Source organism: Gobius niger, assembly GCF_951799975.1.
Source record: "Gobius niger genome assembly, chromosome: 3".
NCBI lineage: Eukaryota > Metazoa > Chordata > Actinopteri > Gobiiformes > Gobiidae > Gobius > Gobius niger.
Window position 1 is genome coordinate 386,051 of NC_136854.1, and position 22,865 is coordinate 408,915.

At 44.1% G+C, this 22,865-nt stretch overlaps 2 protein-coding genes across 2 annotated transcripts in view; both read right to left on the reverse strand.

Annotated features, from left to right (window-relative positions):
* Positions 1-22,865, reverse strand: part of LOC306960548 (uncharacterized protein) — a gene marked incomplete at its 3' end in the record, with an annotated part of 105,896 nt that overhangs the window by 26,876 nt on the left and 56,155 nt on the right. Inside the window, exons 3-4 of the mRNA XM_079552981.1 lie at positions 1,821-3,334; positions 1,589-1,756 (exon numbers count right to left, since the gene is read on the reverse strand). Of these exons, the coding sequence (XP_079409107.1) occupies positions 1,589-1,756; positions 1,821-3,334 (1,682 nt within the window). The remainder of the gene's footprint in view (positions 1-1,588; positions 1,757-1,820; positions 3,335-22,865) is intronic.
* LOC306961462 (NLR family CARD domain-containing protein 3-like) overlaps positions 6,782-22,865 on the reverse strand; it is a gene marked incomplete at both ends in the record, with an annotated part of 40,299 nt that continues 24,215 nt past the window's right edge. Inside the window, 3 exons of the mRNA XM_079554227.1 lie at positions 6,782-7,103; positions 9,739-9,840; positions 13,300-13,440. Of these exons, the coding sequence (XP_079410353.1) occupies positions 6,782-7,103; positions 9,739-9,840; positions 13,300-13,440 (565 nt within the window). The remainder of the gene's footprint in view (positions 7,104-9,738; positions 9,841-13,299; positions 13,441-22,865) is intronic.

Genomic DNA, 22,865 nt, shown 5'->3' on the forward strand with positions numbered 1-22,865 from the left:
TGAATCTCTGAGCCTAACACATTGTGCATGAGACAATTTGACAGGAAGAGGCAATCAATCCTAGAGTATGTACTATGCACTTTTGAATAGAAAGTATATTCGCGAAAAAGAAAAGAAAGGAGGGAAAAAAAGAGAGAAAGAAAAAAGACAAAAAAGAGACAAAAAACAAAAGATAAATAAAACAATGCCAACTGGCAGAGCCCAAAACAAACGCCATGAAAAAAGGCAGACAAAGACGCCCCTCTTCTGTCCATGACCCAAAGGGAGCATGTTCGCAGTCATTTTAGGTATTCCATGGCAATTTTAAGACTTATTTATCTAAGCCTATGCCTATCATTATTAATGGGGGGAGAAACATAGTCGAAGCAGTATTTTTAGACATAGTAGGCTGAGGTGTATCGCCTGTGTTTAATTTTCATGTGTCTGATCATTGAGCATCAACTTCTAAACTGCTGTTAAACATCACGGTGCTCAGTTATTACATTTCAGCTTCATCAGCAACAAGATACAAATCTGCAAAAAACCAAGAGGCAAGAGTCTGAAGAGAGAACATACTTAGTTCTAATCATTCTCACATTAACATAGCTCTCTCTTCCTTCCTGTTCAGTGGCATAAAAACAATCTCTGAATCAAAAGCTGCAAAACGCTGTTTGTTTTCTCATATTTACATGAAAAACCTGCAGTGAAGATGATCCAGTTGGACGAGGCTAAATACAGTGATACGAGCGTACGGTGATGAACGCAGGAGTTTGTCTGTTTTGAACCACCTCGACCTGCTCCCTGAGGAAATGATGATTCTGTGACTCAGTCCGACTCTCAGGTCCTGAGACTTTGTTTGTTTCGTGATAATAGTTTGCAGTTCGCTCTGCCCGAGACACAGGTGGAGTTTGTTTACAGCGACTGCAGAGACAAACATGATTCTCCTGAAGACACTTTTCATTGACCAACAGCCAAAGGCAGCGAGGCTCCATCATTCTGATTGGAGAACACGTCTGTCACTCAAACTGTGGAGGACGAGGCCTAAAAAAACAAACCCTCAGCCCTTGAGGTCACGTTACAGCAGCAGCTCAAACCTCACTTTCAATGTGATGAAGGAAAATCCTGCAGCTCCAGGTTTAAAGCTCTAAAAGTGTTTTTCATTGACCGAAAAAAAATAATAGACAAGTCCTCCTCACTCCTCCCCATTTACTACAATGACCACATTCGAGAGGGGAATCATGGCGGAAATTCAGACTCCTCCTAACCAGCTCTGACGAAGCATGATCCTAAAAAGGGCATAAGATCGGGATCTTCACTGTCGTACCTACATGTTCCAGCAATGTCCTAGGTGTAGAACGAGCTCAGATCTGTTCACCACAACTGCCTCTAAAATCCTGCAGTGACTCAAAAAGTTACTACGGGTCTGAAGTGCCGTCATGTACGAGCTTAATATAGAAGATGATGTTACACATATGACCTGAGGTGGCAGTAGTGATCTAGATTCAAGTTATCTTAAAATCTTAGACCAATGTCAATAACTGTGTTCATGTATATATATATATATATAAAAAACATGTTAATTAATAAAAAGAAAGATAAACCCTCTGACCTGAGCTGCTCCAGTTTACAGTGAGGACTCTTCAGTCCAACAGACAATATCTTCAGCCCTGAGTCCTTCAGGTCGTTGTTACTGAGGTCCAGGACTGTCAGACTAGAGGAGCTGAGGACTGAGGACAGAGCTTCACAGCTTCTCTCTGACAGGTAACAGTCGCTCAGTCTGGAGAGAACACACTGTTTTAGGAGAAGTTTAGAAGGTTCATACTTACATAGACCTCACTCACAGAGCTTTGTTAGAGGCTTTGACCACTGGCAGCAGCCTCAGCAGAGCCTCCTCTGAAGCACAGTATTTCTTCAGCTCAAACTGCTCCAGAGCTTCTTCTGATGACAGTAAGATGAAGGCCAGAGCTGACCACTGAGCAGGAGACAGTCCACCTTCAGACAGACGTCCTGAGCTCAGGTACTGTTGGACCTGCTCCACCAGAGAACCATCATTCAGTTCATTCAGACAGTGGAGCAGGTTGATGCTTCTCTCTGCAGACACTTCCTCACTCAGCTTCTGCTTGATGTACTCAGCTGTTTTCTGATTGGTCTGGGAGCTACTTCCTGTCTGTGTCAGCAGACCTTGGAGAAGGCTCTGATTGGTCGGCAGTGAAAGACCCAGGAGGAAGCGCAGGAACAAGTCCAGGTGTCCGTTTGGACTCTGTAAGGCCTGGTCCACAGCCGTCTGGTGCAGATGTTTCAGTTTACGTTTGACTCTGAGCAGAGTGAACTTCTGTGTTTTTGTGGAGAGCAGGTTGACTCCAGTGTGGACGAAGGTCTGATGGACGTGAAGAGCAGCCAGAAACTCCTGCACACTCAGATGGATGAAGCAGTAGACCTTGTCCTCGTACAGGCCTGACTCCTCTCTAAAGACCTGTGTGAAGACTCCGGAGTACACTGAGGCGGCTGCAGCGTCCAGCCCACACTCGCTCAGGTCACTCTCGTAGAAGATCAGGTGTCCTTTCTGCAGCTGCTCAAAGGCCAGTTTTCCCAGAGACTGCACCATCTTCCTGGTCTCTGGACTCCAGTGTGGGTCTGTCTCAGATCCTCCTTCATACTTGATGTTCTTGACTTTGGCCTGAACCACCAGGAAGTGGATGTACATCTGAGTCAGGGTCTTGGGCAGCTCTGCTCTCTCTCTGGTCTTCAGCACATGCTCCAGGACTGTGGAGAGGATCCAGCAGAAGACTGGCATGAAGCACATGATGTGGAGGCTTCGGGACGTCTTGATGTGGGAGATGATTGTGTGGGCCTCGTCTCTGAACCTGTTCCTGAAGTACAGCTCCTTCTGTGGGTCGCTGAACCCTCGCACCTCTGTCACCATGGAGACGCACTCAGCAGGGATCTGATTGGCCGCCGCGGGGCGTGTGGTTATCCAGAGGCGAGCAGAGGGAAGCAGGTCCCCCCTGATGAGGTTCACCAGCAGCTCCTCCACTGAGGCGCTCTCCGTGTCCGTCAGGATCCGGGTCCGGCTGAAGTCCAGAGAAAGTCTACACTCGTCCAGACCGTCCAAGATGAAGAGCACCTTGAGCTGCTGGAAGCTGCTGAGGCCTTTGGTGTCTTTGAAGAAGCGGTGCACGAGTCCCACTAAGCTGTACTCTGAGCCTCGGAGCACATTGAGTGCTCTGAAAGTGAAGGGGAACAGCAGCTGGACGTCCTGGTTGGCGTTGCCTTCAGCCCAGTCCAGACTGAACTTCTGAGTCAGAACTGTTTTCCCCACACCAGCCACGCCCAACGTCAGCACCGTTCTGATTGGCTCTCCTGTCTCTGTGGTGCCTCTGAAAATGTCCTGGCATTGGACGGTTGTCTCTTGGGCTGATTTCCTGGTGTATTTCTCCATTTGTCCGACCTCATGCTCCTCCTCCTGCCCAAGGTCTGTGACAGTGATGTACAGCTCGGAGAAGCCATCATGAAACTTCCTTCTGGGGGCTTTTTTGCAGAGACTCTCCTTCAGGAACTTAAACCTGGACTTCAGTGTTGGTTTGAGGAGATTCTGACACTTTCTGATCATCGCTGTGAACAAACAGAAACAAGATAAGAGAAGTAAGTGTCTTTACACTGGAGCAGATATTTAAAGGAGCTATCCTTGATTTTTTTATTTTCTGTCATCGGAATAAAATGATTTTGTCCTTTAGTATATGGTAAAAGCAGAAAGCCTTTTAAACATAAAAGGTCAGGCTATTAGGCATTTTTTACAGTGAAGTGACACTTTTCCTCACTGAAAGTTGTGAAACCTGGTTTAATCTCAGTCCCTGTGACGAATGTTGATGTTGTAAAAGCATTAGGAAAGTTTGAGATGAGTTTGGACCAGAAAATAACAATTTGAAATTTGAGTGAGCCTGTTTCTTTGTACAATCAGGTATAGCTTCTTTAAAGGGACTATAAGGAGTTTAAAAATGTTAAAATTAAGTATTTTCCTCCCCCTACATGTTCCAGCCATGTCCTAATGTGTAGAATGAGCTCAGACCTGTTCACCACAACTGCCTCTATAATCCTGTACGGTCACTCAAAAATGTCTCACTTCGGCCCGAATTGCCGTCATGCACGAGCTTAATATAGAAAGTGCAGTTACACATATGGCCTGAGGTGGCAGTAGTGAGTATAAAATGGCGAACTTGCTTCCAGCCCCTTTAAGTATGACGGTGGAGGAGGATGGAATGGTCTATTGCGTCGAATGCGGTGGAGAGGTTGAGGAGGAGGAGGATGGATATGGAACCAGAGTCAGCGGCGGTGCTGAAGTGCTGTTTGAAAAGATGGGAGGAGTGGAGATGTTGGGTGATGACTGCGCGTTCCAGAATTTTTGAAAGTAACGGGAGATTGGAGATGGGTCTGAAGTTTTCCAGGTTGTCAGGGTTGAGGCCGTTTTCTTTTTTTTCAGGAGGGGTGTGATGGAGGCAAGTTTGAGCGAGGATGGGACAGATCCAGAGGTCAGGGAAGTGTTGATGATGCTGGTGATGAGTGGGATGAGAGTGGGTATGCAGGTTTTGAGGAGAGGAGTTGGCAGTTTGAGAATTTCATGGTTTGAGAGGAGTTTGGTGGTGTCGGAGGGAGACAGAGGAGAGAAGGAGGAAAGGCTATGGAGTGTGAGTGGGGTGAGTTCATGTTCAGAGGGAGGAGAAGCGGAGGAAGTGGATGCAAGTGAACAATGTATGGTATGGATTTTGGAATGGTAGGATCAGGAAGTTATTGTATTGGTCAGTAGTGAATGACGAGGTTATATTGTCCTTTGGTCAGTTTTGCAAATGTGGAGAAAAGTGTACGGGGGTTGGAAGAATTATAGTGGATGAGTTGTGAGTAGAAGTTGGACCGGGCAGTTTTGAGGGCGGAGTTGTATGTGGTTGTAGCGTGTTTGTAGGCTTGGGCAGTGAGACCGGATTTTTTATGGAGCCTTTCAAGTTGTCTGTTTTGTGTACCAAGGGGCGGAGGTGGAGAAGGAGACTGAGGCAGTTTTGAAGGGGGGCTATTTGGTTGAGAGTGTGTGGTGAGAGTGTGTGGTTGTAGAAGTTGACGAGATCAGAGGCAGTTGGATCTGAGGGAAGAGCTGGTGATGGCATGGGATATGGAGGAGGAGAGAGAGATGGGACTGATTGATTGATTGATTTCAGGTTTCAAAATGTAATTGTTCTTGTGTGTTTGGTGGTGGGAGGGGGGTAATAATGTCCAGGGTGATGGCCGGTTGATCAGAAATTGTGAGGTCGGTCAGTGACAGGTTGTGTATGGTGAGGGATGGTGTGGAACAGACCAGGTCCAGGATGTGTCCATGATTGTGTGTGGGAGAAGTGACGTGCTGGGAGTGGTTGAAGCAGTTTAAAATGTCCAAAAAGTGAATTTAGCTGTAGGGGAGTCAATATGGATGTTGAAGTCACCAAGGACGAGGACAGACGGAGAAATGGAGGACAGCTGAGTTACAAAATCTTTGAAATACAAAAGAAATGATTGGGGAGGGCGAGAGATGACTGCAGTGGTGAGTGATGGGGAACCAGGAAGTCTGAAAGCCAGGTGTTCAAAGAAGGATACAGCCGGGATGGAGATGGGGCTGAGGGAGATGTTACTGCGGTGGACTGGAGAGATGTAATACTGTTTTTGGCACTGAAGTTGTAGAGGAGATTGCGACGGGAGCCTCGTTGGATGTAGGGATGACGATGGAGAAGACAGTGTTGTTGCAGAGTTGTTGTGATGTCCAGTGAAGAAGGTGCGCGGTGGTTGAATCTGAGGAGCTGCGAGGAGGTGTATCGAAGCACCATGGTCGGAGCCGGAGATGGCAACAGCCGCGGAGAGGCCAGCAGGAAAGCCACGAACAGTAGCCACATAGCTGACAGGCTGCTCCGGAGTGCAGGCCGGCCAGTAACCGGGTTGTATTCCACTACTCGAGCAGAACACAGCGGGGTTGGGCCAGAGGCTGCCCCGGGAGCTCGCTTGATGGTGGTCACAGCACAATCACGCCGTGACAGGCGGCAGTGCGAGTGCGAGGCAGACGCAGAGAATGCAGAGAAAATCGGGACAAGTATATAACAGTGGGGTTCTCCAGCGGCATAGGGGTGGCAGGAACTGGCTCCCAAACATCAGGAGGAAGAAAAGCCGGCGGAATAACTTCAGCTCCTGAGGAGCGGCGGCAGGTGCTGTTCCCCTGGAGCAGCACAAGGATTGGCCGAGTTTGTGTGACTTTTCTTTTGCTACTGCAAGTACGAAAATTGACTTTCTGCCGTAGCGTGTGTTTTCATCAATTTTGAGTGTGAAAACAGTGATCCTGCTCTACGAATGCTGTACGAATGCTGTACGAATGCTGTACGAATGCTCTCTGAATTACGAAACACCACTACTCATCACGAAAGGACACGGTCCGTTGCGTACTCCACGAACAGAGGGTGAATCGTGACATTCGTGGAAGATTTTTTTGACAGACAAAAACTTTCTCCACGAATGTCGCGAACTGATCCACTCTCTTAGGAAGTGTTAAGTCATGTTACGAATGTCACGAATGACAGAAAAATGCCATTCATAACGAATCATGCAAACCCAGCATTAACTTGGAAGTTTTGTTCTGGACACTTTGAGGTTTCCTTGAAATGTAAAGTGCAATATAAATCAAATGTATTATTATTATTATTATTATTATTATTATTATTATTATTATTATTATTATTATTATTATTATTATTGTTAATGTAATTTTAACTTTTTAATTTTGGTCTGACCCTTGGGGTCACAGGTCAGTCTTACCCTCGGGGTCGTAGGGATACTCGGACAGCTCATCCAGGATCTCGCCCATAGCCAGTGCCTCCAGGACTCTCTTCATGACTCTGAGGGTGAAGATGCCGTAGTTGTCCATCATGGCCTGCAGGATCTTGGTCTTCTTTTTTGTCTTCAGTCGATTTCTCTTAATGACGTCAAACTCTTTTAACAGAGTGTCGTCCATCAGGTACAGCTTGAACCTTTGAAAATCATAGTCTTGTAAATCGTCCAGAGCTCCCATGAGCATCCAGAACAGAGAAGGAACTTCTGCTTTGACTCCAGCCTCAGTTTTTCTGAGAAGAGAAACACATTAGCTTTATATCAGAGATGAACTTATTTTATATAATATAAAAACGTGGAAAAAAAATAAAAAATCCCAAAAAATTATCTCGGGGTAATGTTTTAATTATCTCGGGGTAAAAAAAAGACCCATAAACATAAAAAATTGAATTTTATTTTATTTTTTTCCCCAAAAAAATTATCTCGGGGGAACGTGATAATTATCCCGTTCCCCCGAGATAATTATCACGTTTTCCCAAGATATTTTTTTGCTAAAAAAATAATAAATTATAATTTTTATATTTAAAAAAATAAATAAAAATCACCCCTAGAATTTTTTAGCTCTAATTTCACTTCCAGGGCTCTGTATGTTTTTATCTGTAATGCAGTGAATAAATGTTAATTTAGGCGACACATGTTAGTGCGACACCAAAGTATTTTACCAACTCTGACGTCTCGCCGCTTTGTAAATGCTGGACACACAAAAACTATCCCTGAGTATGTTTTCTATGTTTTCTTATTGAGCTTTGGACAAACTCTAATAATCATTTTAATTTTGAACACAAATCTCAAAGTGCTACAGAAAATCAGAGCAGTGCAATTTAAAATCCTACAAACACCGATAAGTCACAGAGCTCTGTTAGAGTGAACTCAGCGGCAAAGACAGTGATGTTTGAGCTCCTGCACATCTGGAATGTGCATTTTTGGACTAGACCTGCCACTGATGGATTCTTCTTCTCTTCTGTCCTCTCCAATCCAAAGGTCAGATCCACCCACAATAGTGTTTTTTATTTGCTATGTGAAATGTGATGCACTCACAAAAACAACCTCAAGCCGCAGATAAACCTGTGCAGATTAAGGCTTTAAATGCATATTTCCCTGTGTCCATCAGAATCAGAAAAGTTTTTATTGCCATTGTTTGAGAACAGGTTCACAAACTAGAAATGTTCTTGGTGCAGATGTGCAACATAAAACATATAAGAATTTAGATAAAAATAAGATATCAAACTTTAAACTATGAGAGTATAGGGGACATGCATAAAGAATATTAAAATAAACAAGATACATTAAAAAAGTAAAATGTTGTAAGATGATAATAATATACATGGACCAACAGTGAGATTATATTTACAGATGTGTAGGTGTATAAAGTGATAAAGTGATATAAGGTGATAAAGTGATAGTAGCGGCTCTAAGTGTGGACACACCACACAGTGCAACAGAGCAGATTACATTTTGTATTTGTATTTTTTTTTATTTGAATGGGACAATGCACAATACTGCAAGTACAGTATACTTAAAATGCAGGATTATAGCTCAAGCTAATTTCCATCCTCTGTCCCCAACCAGACCAGGCCCGGCTACACCACACACCCCTCACTCTGCACATTCACCCCTTTACTCACTCACACAGTCCTATACCCTCTAAAACCCACACACTTTCCGCCCGCACCCACCCGCCCTCCCATACCCACACACTGTCCACCCGCCCTCCCATACCCACACACTTTCCACCCGCCCTCCCATACCCACACACTTTCCACCCGCCCTCCCATACCCACACACTTTCCACCCGCCCTCCCATACCCACACACTTTCCACCCGCCCTCCCATACCCACACACTTTCCACCCACACACTTTCCACCCGCCCTCCCATACCCACACACTTTCCACCCGCCCTCCCATACCCACACACTTTCCACCCGCACCCACCCACATTCCCATACCCACACACTTTCCACCCACAACCACCCGCTCTCTAAAACCCACACACTTTCCACCCGCACCTACCCGCCCTCCCATACCCACACACTTTCCACCCACACCCACCCACATTCCCATACCCACACACTTTCCACCCGCCTTCACATACCCACACACTTTCCACCCGCCCTCCCATACCCACACACTTTCCACCCGCACCCACCCACATTCCCATACCCACACACTTTCCACCCACAACCACCCGCTCTCTAAAACCCACACACTTTCCACCCGCACCCACCCACATTCCCATACCCACACACTTTCCACCCGCACCCACCTGCCCTCCCATACCCACACACTTTCCACCCACACCCTCCCGCCCTCCCATACCCACACACTTTCCACCCGCCTTCACATACCCACACACTTTCCAACCGCACCCACCTGCCCTCTCATACCCACACACTTTCCACCCGCACCCACCTGCCCTCTCATACCCACACACTTTCCACCCACACCCACCCACATTCCCATACTCACACACTTTCCACCCGCCTTCACATACCCACACACTTTCCACCCGCCCTCTCATACCCACACACTTTCCACCCACACCCACCCACATTCCCATACTCACACACTTTCCACCCACATTCCCATACCCACACACTTTCCAACCGCACCCACCCGCCCTCCCATACCCACACACTTTCCACCCGCACCCACCCACCCTCTCATACCCACACACTTTCCACCCACCCACCCTCTCATACCCACACACTTTCCACCCGCACCCACCCTCACCCCTCACTCCCACATCCATGAGTCTGTGACTGAGCTTGTCACTCGTTACTTATGCCAAACTTCTAAATGTGCTTTAAAGTGGAAACACAGTGAGTGTTGGAGCTGACTCTGACATGGAGGACAGTGGTGGATCTCACCTCTGAGATTCAGGCCGGTCAGTGGCTTTAGAGGCAACGGCTTCGTCCTCTCTGACCTCTGGCTCCTCCATCGTGTGTCCAGTTCTGCCTCTGAGGCTGAAGCTGAAACAGACCAGGGATGGTAAAGATGTAAGGATTGTAAGGAAATCTGAACAAACGTCTGACTCATGCTTTGCTCACACGCTACAGAACATGAAGACCGTGCCAGTGAGATGAGCTGATACACAATGGTGACACCATAATCTTTCTGTACATAATGTGATGTACAGATAATACGCAAACACATAGACACAAACAGCTGATTCACAGATAGGCAGTGTCATCCTCTCTGTGCAGAGGAGCAAGACGAGGATAAAAGGGACTGTCAGGTCTGGACTTCACTTCTCTCTTTCTGAAGTCATCAGCTGGTTTTACTTCTTTGTAACTCGGAACAACGGCAATAAACGGCTTGTCTTTAAGACCATTTCTATCTCCAGTGTTTGATTTGGCTATTTCCAAATATCTGCTCTCGCATGATACAAAAGAGCCCCCCCTAGAGGAGGCCTGTGTCCTAGCACCTGTGAGTCTTTGGTTTAAACAAGTCCGACATGGGGGGCGATACCAGTATCGGGTATCGGACCGATACCACATGCTTGTACTCATACTCGTACTCTTTCATGAGGTCCCGATACCAGGAACCGATAACATTTAACGTGCGTCCAGCGCAGCTACGAGGCGCAGCTACGAGGCGCAGCTACGAGGCGCAGCTCTCAGCTGAAGAGAGAAGAAGCAACAAACTGTAGAATAGTTTAGTGTAAATCCAATAATCCACATAGAGCTGACTTTATTACAGACTACGCCTCTAAACCAGAGTCTGAGCTGGATTTAACCAGAGCTTAATGTTGTTAGTGCTGCAGCGTCTGCAGTGTTTACAACATACAGGCTAACGTTGCTAACTCGCTGCAGCGTCTGCAGTGTTTACAACATACAGGCTAACACTGCTAACTCGCGGCTAGCAGTTTTGGCCATTCTGACGCCGTTTTATGCCCAGGGGTTTATTCATCTGAAAAACTACCCTCACTCACCTCACTTTACAAAAATGTCCTCACTCTGTTGGTTAAAAGCTCAAACTGGTCCTCATAATGCAGTGAGTACAAGAACACACACACACACCAAGGACTTGAGAGAAATGACAATAAAATCTTTAGAATATTTGAATCTCCAAATGTCTTCGATGTCATTTTATACAGAATGTTTTTTCCTTGTGTTTTAATGTAAAGCACTTTGGTCTGTCAAGTGTTGTTTTTCTGTAATTTTTTGTAATATTTTTTTTAATCATTTTTTGTTATTTTTTTGTCTTTTTTGTCACATTTTTGTGATTTTTTGTGATTTTTTGTGATATTTTTGTGTGATTGTTTGCCATATTTTGTCATTGTCTGTCACTGTGTGTGTTTTTGTCACATTTTTTTGTTTTTTGACTTTTTTTGTCACATTTTTGTCATTTTTTGTTATTTTTATCATTTCTTATTTTTTTGTCATTTTTTTGTTATTTTTTGTGAATTTTTTTATTTATTTTTTTGTCATTTTTTTGTGATTTTTTGTTTTCTGTGTCATTTTTTATTTGTTGTCATTTTTTGTCATTTATTGTTATTTTTTTTTAATCATTTTTTGTTATTTTTTGTCATTTATTTGTCAAAGTTTTCTCACTTTTTTGTTCTTTTGTTCTGTCTCTATTTTCCCACCTTTTTTCCAGAAGCTTTTGGATTGGGGTAAAGCCAAACTGGAGAAAATGTGCTCGGTTCAGGTGGGAGTTAAGGGGTTAAGCTTTGTTTTCCTGTTTTCAAAGCATCTGTATTTCCAAACTAAACAGGAAACATTTACCCACGTGCTTTACCTTCATGTCCGGTGGTTTCAGTCAAATCCACGCATTGTAGAGCAGTGAACTACTCACAGTCACAGCTACCCCCCCACAGATATGTCACTCTAACCCCCCCACAGATATGTCACAGCTAACCCCCCCCACAGATATGTCACACTAACCCCCCCACAGATATGTCACAGCTAACCCCCCCACAGATATGTCACACTAACCCCCCCACAGATATGTCACACTAACCTCCCCACAGATATGTCACACTAACCCCCCCACAGATATGTCACAGCTAACCCCCCCACAGATATGTCACACTAACCCCCCCCCCCCCCCATAGATATGTCACAGCTAACCCCCCCACAGATATGTCACAGCTAACCCCCCCACAGATATGTCACACTAACCCCCCCACAGATATGTCACAGCTACCCCCCCCACAGATGTCACACTAACCCCCCCACAGATATGTCACAGCTACCCCCCCCCCACAGATATGTCACACTAACCCCCCCACAGATATGTCACAGCTACCCCCCCCCCCCCACAGATATGTCACAGCTAACCCCCCCACAGATATGTCACAGCTAACCCCCCCACAGATATGTCACACTAACCCCCCCACAGATATGTCACAGCTACCCCCCCCCACAGATATGTCACACTAACCCCCCCACAGATATGTCACAGCTACCCCCCCCCCACAGATATGTCACACTAACCCCCCCACAGATATGTCACAGCTAACCCCCCCCCCCACAGATATGTCACACTAACCCCCCCACAGATATGTCACACTAACCCCCCCACAGATATGTCACAGCTACCCCCCCCACAGATATGTCACACTAACCCCCCCACAGATATGTCACACTAACCCCCCCACACTGGTGTTTGTCTTTTTGTTCGTGAGTCTTTGTAAAGTTAATGTTGGTAATTGTAGGAGATAAAGTACGTACCTCTGATCAGGAACAGGGCAAAGCACTTCCTGAAAAGTGTAACAGGATGTGGCTCAGTCACATATCGAGACCAGTGTGTGTGGGGGGGGGGGTTACATTTTTGTTGATTTTTTGTCACATTTTTGTTGATTTTTTGTCACATTTTTGTTGCGTTTACATCCTTGTTTTCTTCTCAGTTTTTTGTGGCTGTTTTGGTGCTTTTTTCCCAAGAAGCTTTTTGATTAGGGTAAAGCCAAACTGGAGAAAATGGGATCCGTTCAGGTGGGAGTTAAGAGGTTAAAGGGGGGGTATTGTGCATCCTGTTATTCTGTCACTCCCTCATTAAAAACATGGCTGAAGTGTTGCCTTGGCACATTCACGTATTTCTGAGTAATCTGTAAAAACTCTGACGGCGGCCATTTTAGGGATAGGTTTGTCTGAGTCCTCCTAGGAACGCCTGAAAATTAAATAATGGCACTAATAACCTGTAACTGTTTGATTCATTTAAAAAATACTAGCAGAACTGAATGTACTTGGTAAGTTTACTTCTTATATTATTTGTGTAAGTAAGTAGGCTCAGTAATGTTCACAGCACCTTTCACAGACAAGAGCCACAAAGAGCTTCACAACAGTTTAAAAATCTGAAAAATACACACAACAAAAGGCCAACGACAACACAAAAACCAGAACGGCCCAAGAATCACTGATTAAACGCCTGAAGAGATAAAGACGGTTGTAAATCAAAGTGTAAATCACTCATTTGTTTGGACTAACATGAAGCTCCTCAGTCTCTGCAGGTCCAGCCTGAAGCCCAGAGGCTCCTCCTGATGTCCACACTTCTCTTTGTAAACGTAATGTTGGTAATTGTAGGAGATAAAGTACGTACCTCTGATCAGGAACAGGGCAAAGTACTTCCTGAAAAGTGTAACAGGATGTGGCTCAGTCACATGTCGAGACCGGGGGGGGGGTTCCGCCTCTTTTCACCCGTCTCCAGGACGTGCTAGTGGCAGGACGTGGTATTGCAGCCAGCAGCCCAAAAAGCCCTTTTGGCCATAGACACTCATGTAAAAGGAGCAGCCTGTAAAATGGTCCACAGGCGTCTGGAGTTTCACACTGAGGCAAATATATTTCTTTAAAATTACTTTTTTTAGGACATGGACTTTTTTTCTTCAGAAAAAAAACTGTAAAGCATCAAAAATACATTTTAAACCTCTTACCACCGGCCTGAACCATTCTGTCCTCTTTGGCCATTACAGAGCCTCTCGTGAGTATTCATACACCTTGAACTTTTGCACATTTTGTCATGTTTACAACCCTAAACATGAAGATTTTATTTTTATTTTTTTACTGAACGTCCACACACAAGTAACAGACAACTGTGAAGTGAAAGCAAAATGATACATGATTCTGTTATTTTTCAAAAAATAGAAAAGTGAAAAGTGGGGCGTGCATAAGTATTCATACAGCATTTTCTGAGTGCATTAAATCACCTTTATAACATTCCTAATGACTCCAGAATGTTCACACCTTGGCCTAACTGTTAAATAGAGGCACCTGTGTGTAATCTACTCTCAGTATAATTACAGCTGTTCTTTTAGGCCCTCAGACCTGTGGTCGGAGTGTGTTGGTCACTGAACAGCATCATGAAGGTCAAGGAGCACCAGAGAGGTCAGGGATAAAGCTGTGGAGAAGTTTAAAGCAGCATTAAGTTATACAAAGATTTCCCAAGATTTAAACATCTCCCGGAGCAACTGTTCAATCCATCATTCAGAAATGGAAAGAGTAAAGCACCACTGCCAACTTACCAAGACGTGGTCCTCCACCTAAAATATCAGAGCGAACAAGGAGAACACTGGTCAGAAATATAACCAAGTGCCCCAAGATAACTCTGGAGGAGCTGTGAAGTCCTGCTGCTGAGTTGGAGGAATCTGTACATGGGACAACTATAAGTCGTATCTACACAAATCTGGCCTTCATGGACGAGTGGAAGAAGAAAGACATTATTGAAAGGAGGCCATAAGAAATCCTGTTTGAAGTTTGCTAGAAGTCATATGGAGGACACAGCTCCATGTGGAAGAAGGAGCTTTGGTCAGATGAGACAAACGTTATGTATGGAGCAAATCTGACACTGCTCATCGTCCTGAGTGCACCATCCCCAGTGTCAAATATACGGGGGGGAGCATCATGCTTTGGGGCTGCTTTTCCTCAGTGGGGACTGGGGAGATTGTGAGAAGAATGATGAAGATGGATGGAGCCAAATACAGAGACATTTTGGAGGAAAACCTGCTGGAGTCAGCAAGAGAACTGAGGCTGGGGCGGAGATTCACCTTCAGTAGGACAATGACCCTAAACACAAAGATAAATCTACAATGGAATGGTTCAATAAAAACATATTAATGTGTTAGAATGGCCCAGTCAAAGTCCTGACCTAAATCCTACTGAAAATCTGTGGAAAGACCTGAAAACTGCTGTTCACAAACGCTCTCCTTCTAATGTGTCAGAGCTGGAGTTGTTTTGTAAAGTGGAATGGGCTAAAATGTCAGTCTCTACATGTGCTAATCTTGTAGAGTCAGACCCCAAAAGACTTTCTGCTGTTATTGCAGCAAAAGGAGGTTCCACAAAGTATTCATTCATCTGTATGAATACTTATGCACGCCCCACTTTTCACTTTTCTATTTTTTGAAAAATAACAGAATGATGTATCATTTTGCTTTTACTTCACAGTTGTCTGTTACTTGTGCGTGAACGTTCAGTCTGATGTGACTGAACAGACTCTGCCTCCGGTGAGGAGAGAGTGGACAGCCCTCACTATCCACACGCAGGTCATAGGATTTAATATTTCACAACATCATACCGCTGTGCTATGAGGGGATTTTACCCACATTATCATTTATCCGCTGTTAGCGCCGCTTTAGCTGGTGTTAGCATAACATTAGCATGTAGCTTACCTTCATAGTTGTATTCAGCGGTTTCTTTTCTGTTCTAACACAGCTCGGCTCCTCTGAATGATTCCATAACTCCCTCCAGAAGCAGCATTTGTCCACATTTGTTCTCATGGCGGCTCTAAAAACCTTTAATGAGGATCTGTCCCGCGTGCTCCTCCGTGGGGGCCCGGGGGCGGCGCGGTCGGGTCGCGCTCATTAGCCTCACCTGTTTCCTTCAGTGAAGAGGTCATTCCTGCCTTCACAATAAAAGAGCACTTCCTGTCTGACAAACTTTCACAACAAATGGCCAGTGTTGGGCGGGTCAGTCTAAAGCAGGGGTGTTTTGAAATTACACAAACTGTTTCATTTGCATAAACTGTTTAATGTGCAGTGAATGTAATGGTTGGAGTGGAGTTCTGACGATGGTTTGGGAAAAACCCACCATATTGCCCCCCCTTCAATAAATTATATTTTCACTTCTATTTTTATTTTCACCACAGTCTCTCTTTCATTATAACATTCAACAAGTGAGTATAGTGATTATATGCACCAAAGTACTTCAACAACAAGCCTATTATAAGTTTCTAAAATACAAAACTTCTCAATAATCAATGATTAAACCTTTTATTCAAACCTTTTATCATCACTATTTCATAACATATATTGTTGCTCACATGGTTATTTGTTTCTTAAATATGCACAGCTCATTTTTATAACACACTGATCCAGGTCTGTGATGTTAAAGAGCCGTTCTAAATCCACCTCCTCAGTGGAACATGGTGGTGCAGCATCATGGCATGTATTTACTGATGTGACTGTGGACAAAAGCAGCAGGATGAATTCTGAAGTGTTTGGGCCAATATGATGAGCTCATATTCAGCCAAATGCTTCACAGTGCAGATGGACAATGACCAGGGCCGGACTGGGACTGAAAAACAGCCCTGGACTCTGACCAGCCTGGCCCAGATTAGCGTAAATGCGACACTTCCACAAAGACATGTTAACCTCTTACCTCCCGTATTAACAGAGAGCATTTTCTCCTGTTCGGCTTTACCCAAATCTAAAAGCTTCTTGACTGGAGAGCAACACTGCGACGCCTCATTTGTAGCTAAAATCTAGAAAAGTGATGGTAACTTTGTGTCGCCGCATTTGTCATGTTTTCGTCACTTTTTTGTCACTTTTTCATTGCGTTTTTGTTGTTTTTTGTTTTGTTTTTGTCTCTTGTTTTTCATTTCTTTTCTTCTTCATGTTTTTGTTGTTTTTTCATTGCTTTGTCGTCACGTTTTCGTCACATTTTGTTGTGTTTTTGTCACTTTTTTGTTGCTTTTACGGCGCATTTTTGTTCCGTTTTCGTCCTCGTCTTTGGATGGTTTGAGGGGAGAGGAGCTCCACAGATCTTCTCTGCTGCTCTCACGATGCACTGGAGGCTCCTTCAGCAGGAGGCAGTGTGATGGAGCTGGTCAGGATGCTCTCTATAGTCCCTCTGTAGAAGAACCACACAGTGATGGAGCTGGTCAGGATGCTCTCTATAGTCCCTCTGTAGAAGAACCTCACAGTGATGGAGCTGGTCAGGATGCTCTCTATAGTCCCTCTGTAGAAGAACCACACAGTGATGGAGCTGGTCAGGATGCTCTCCATAGTCCCTCTGTGAGAGTTGGACATAACGGAGACTGGGACTACGAGACCCTCCACACTATTAGGGAATTTGTAACTTACATATGAACGACACATTAATAGAAGTGACGAGTTTATTATTTACTTTCACATTTCTCCATCTGCTTTAAAAAGTTGAACATGTGCAAATAATAAATCCACTTTGCATTGATCACATATTTAAATCAATGTTATTCATTCATTTATTGAGTGGTTTTAATGACAGATGTTGAACTCAGGATTCTGGAACAAAAGGATTTAGAAAAAGACAAAGACGTGACCGAGAGTTTCCCTTCATACGGTTTAGTTATTTTATTTATTTATCTGAAGGAGATTTTCCAACATCTCTAATGATTTACTTTGTTTAATCAATGAACTGGGAAAGGAATGTCAGGAAAAGGTCATGTGACTGAAGCTCATCTGTATAATTGAGACTCTGATCCTCAGTCTGACAGAGACACTGAGGAGTCGTAATCACAGAGCCTAAACCCAGGGCTCAGGGTGTGAGTGAAGGTGGTGTTGAAGGTGTGGAGGTGGATCAGTTCCTCAGAGGAGACTGTGTAGAAGGACAGAGAGCCAGCAGCACAGTCCACATACACCCCTACTGTCCCAGAGGAGGAGCCGCGCTGAGGGAGGGGTGTGTGTTTGTCTTTATGCCAAACAGAGAAACCACCTTTAGAGCAGATCAGACTCCATGACTGATCATTGAATCCAAACAAACTGTCATCACCTCCTCCTTTCCTCCTGATTCTTCTGTAAGACACTGATATATAAACCCATCCTCTCCACTGGACCTCCCAGTAACAGCGCCCAGTCAGACCAGAGTCACACAGAAGCTGAGCCCAGTTCTCAAATCTGTCCTGATGATCTGGATACGGCTGATCTTCTCTCACATATACTTTAGTTTAGTTCCTGTAAATTACTGATTTAAGAATATTTAAAGACTTGTTTCTTTTCTAAACAATAAATGTATTTTCGTTCTAATTCACAAATGACTTTCTCCAAGTTCAAACGTGTTGGGCTGTGTGACAGTGGGCGGGGCTGTGTGTCAGTGGGCGGGGCTGTGTGTGAGTGGGCGGGACTGTGTGTCAGTGGGCGGGGCTGTGTGTCAGTGGGCGGGGCTGTGTGTCAGTGGGCGGGGCTGTGTGACAGTGGGCGGGGCTGTGTGACAGTGGGCGGGGCTGTGTCAGGACTGATAAAGTCTCAGGTTTAACCTTTGTGTCGTCCTTCAGTTTTCTTTCTGTCGCCCCCTAGTGTACAAAAATGGACAGAATCTCAGGAATCACTTCTCACCTTCTCAAAACTCCCAAACATGTGATTTATTTGGGAGTTTTAACCCTTTATTTGCCAGATTCAAAACTAAACCTTTGAAGTTTGTCACAAACAACATAAAAAGCTGATTCTCTTTATAATAATGAAGAGTTCAGAGCTGGGACTGATGTGGTGTTTAGAGCCTTGGACGTGTCAAAGATCAGCAAAAAATGGATTTGAAGCATTTGTAGTTTTTCTGTGGTGGACGATTCTTTATGTCCAGTTGTTCATTATAAAAACATTCATGACTTCCTTTGTCTTTGCTCCCCTGTCGCCGTATAAAAGTCATATATTTGATCATTTCATTTTGCAGAACAAGAGTCAGGTTTGACATTTGTCCTGTATTTCTTCAGTTTGGACCTTGTTCCTGTCGTCCAGATGAATGAAATCATGTTATTTTCCCATTAGGATATAATGGAGCCATGGCAGAACCTGGACTTTTCTCACATCAAACTTCACATTTTAAATCTCACTGTAATACAGGAAAAAAGTCTCATATCTGTGATGTCAGCGTTTCATAAGGAAGAAAAGGAGTTGAATTTGACATTTTCACTGCATTTCAGAACTTTCCACTTTTCTAACATTGTAACAGATGCATGTGTTTACAGTCAGGTTATACTGAAGCTGTGGCCCAGGGGAAACTACAGGATTTGTTTGTGTTTATGTTTTATATAAAATATATGAATATTATTAATATGAACAAGTGATTTATGGACAATAATGTTGAGTGTGAAGAAACAGCTCAGTGGGAGCGTCACAATCAGGGGTTAGTTTAGAAGCAGAAAAGTCTCTGTTGAAAACGAGGCCCAGGTTTGTAAACCTGAGGAAACACGAGAATAAACCCAGACTGAGCTCTTTGTCCAGGTTATTTTGTGTGTTCAGGTCACTTTCAGCTGATAATTACTATTTATGCACAAAAAAATATATATGTTTAGGCTCCGCCCACAGCGCTCTGGTTCTCACAGAAACACAGAGTTTACAAACTGTAGAAAATGAAACAACACCGGCTTTACCAACTGTCAGGAAAAATAATTTGATGAAATACAGTAAAAATGTCAAATTTCACTGATTTTCTTCCAAATTAAACCCTGATGTCACAGATGAAGTGATTTTATGCCGTATTTCAGTGAGTTTTAAAGCAGTACTAAGTAACTCTTCCCCCTAGAGGCCATAAACGCAACTGCAGGTGTAGTAGCAAGTTACGATTTTTTAACGTATTACTTGTCTTGGAGAGTAAATACTACGCTGACAGGAAAGGTGAAGGGAGAGAGGGTTACTGTGCATCCAATTATACAACGGAAATATTTTTTTTCACTCAAACTTGGCTGTAAATACTGTTTAAAGTGACGCTAGCCCGCAGTTAGCTTTGCCCGTTAGCATGTTAGCTTCTTCTTCGTGATTCCATTAGTGTGTATTGCTTTCTCCGGACCGGTGGCAGTCAAGTTGCAAACATGGTTTTCTGGCCAGAGACACCAGGGGGCGATGAAAGACCCTCCAATCATCCCATAAACACTTGTATCACCCCCACAGGGACTACGGGAAGGATTTATTAAGGTAAACAAGTTACTTAGTACTGCTTTAAACATAGAAGTTTTCAGGGTCAAATCCATTGGAAATGCCTTATTTCCATTATATTCAATAGAAAAAATGCAGTGATTTTATTCCTGTGCCGACAATGGGAATGAGCTCCAATCTGATGAAATACAATAAAAATGTTAAATTTCACTCCTTTTCTTCCAAATGAATGAATTTCACTTCATCTGTGACACAAACACGGCTCTGGAAATAGACAAAGCCTCAGCTCTACAATTTATTATGACAAATATAATCACACTTTTGTGTCTTTGTGGAACTATTTCTTTCAGCTTTAAGTTTTGAAACTGGGATTTTAAGTTAAAATCTAGAACATTATTACATGTTTAGAAGTTTTGGAAAAGTTTAAAGTAGTTCATGTGATTTATGCAAAAAGTGGAAAAACATATTGCAAATGCAGATGTTATGGCTGTTTTTAGGCGTGTACATTTTTGTACACTAGGGGGCGACAGGGAGATTCAGATCTACCAAATAAAAGACATGAGAGAAAAACAAACACTAGATTCTGAAAATGTGGCTTAAAAGAACGTTTTCTGCAGAAATCCACGTCTCAAGCTGCAACACAGACAAAATGTCAGGAAATTAAAAAAAATGTTGAAAATGAACCCAGGATGAACACAGGGTTACATGAACTTTCTCCAGAATAATAATGAAGGTCTCAGTTCTAAAGGTTTGAGTGAAAACAGCTCAAACTCTCCTGACGTCAATATCGCAGCTGTCGACACGAGAGAAACAGTAAATCTTCTCAGAACAACCAACATTATAAAAGTATATTAAAGCATCTGTATCCTGCTATTTTAGCCATCCCAAAGTAAAATATAGGCATTTATATGATACATTGTACCTCTACTGCTATGGAGAACTATTTTTTTGTGAGACATAAAAGTATTTTCTGGGGGTATTTTGCAAACCCGGAAGACAAGACGCTTTGATTCAGATCCACTCGGAGAGAGGGGGCGGTCTCTCCAAGGAGTGAAGTTACTTCAGAATACAGAACACACATGGAACACACATGCTAACACACACGCTAACACACAAGCTAACACACAAGCTAACACACATGGAACACACATGGTAACACACACGCTAACACGTACGCTAACATGCACGCTAACATGCACGCTAACACACACGCTAACCCATAAGCTAACACACACGCTAACACACACGCTGACACACATGCTAACACACACGCTAACCCATAAGCTAACACACACGCTAACATACACGCTAACACACACGCTAACACACACGCTAACACACACGCTAACACACACGTTAAAACACACGCTAACACGCACGCTAACACACACATTAAAACACACGCTAACACGCACGCTAACACACACGCTAACACACACGCTAACACGCACGCTAACACACATGGTAACACGCACGCTAACACACACGCTAACACACACGCTGACACACACGCTAACACACACGCTAACCCATAAGCTAACACACACGCTAACCCATAAGCTAACACACACGCTAACACACACGCTGACACACACGCTAACACACACGCTAACCCATAAGCTAACACACACGCTAACATACACGCCAACACGCACGCTAACATACACGCTAACACGCACGCTAACATGCACGCTAACACACAAGCTTACACACACGCTATCACACACGCTAACACACACGCTAACACACATGGTAACACACACGCTAACCCATAAGCTAACATACACGCTAACACGCACACTGATACACACGCTAACACACAAGCTAACACACACGCTATCACACACGCTAACACACATGCTAACACACACGCTGACACACAAGCTAACACACACACGTTAAAACACACGCTAACACACACACTAATACACACGCTAACACATAAGCTAACACACAAGCTAACACACATGCTAACACACACGCTAACACATAATCTAACACACAAGCTAACACACAAGCTAACACACAAGCTAACACGCACGCTAACACATAAGCTAACACATACGCTAACACACACGCTAACACATAGGCTAACACACAAGCTAACACACACACTAACACACAAGCTAACACGCACACTAGCACACACGCTAACACACAAGCTAACACATATGCTAACACACATGGAACACACATGGTAACACACACGCTAACACGTACGCTAACATGCACGCTAACATGCACGCTAACACACACGCTAACCCATAAGCTAACACACACGCTAACACACACGCTGACACACATGCTAACACACACGCTAACCCATAAGCTAACACACACGCTAACATACACGCTAACACACACGCTAACACACACGCTAACACACACGCTAACACACACGCTAACACACACGCTAACACGCACGCTAACACACATGGTAACACGCACGCTAACACACACGCTAACACACACGCTGACACACACGCTAACACACACGCTAACCCATAAGCTAACACACACGCTAACCCATAAGCTAACACACACGCTAACACACACGCTGACACACACGCTAACACACACGCTAACCCATAAGCTAACACACACGCTAACATACACGCCAACACGCACGCTAACATACACGCTAACACGCACGCTAACATGCACGCTAACACACAAGCTTACACACACGCTATCACACACGCTAACACACACGCTAACACACATGGTAACACACACGCTAACCCATAAGCTAACACACACGCTAACATACACGCTAACACGCACACTAATACACACGCTAACACACAAGCTAACACACACGCTATCACACACGCTAACACACATGCTAACACACACGCTGACAAACAAGCTAACACACACACGTTAAAACACACGCTAACACACACACTAATACACACGCTAACACATAAGCTAACA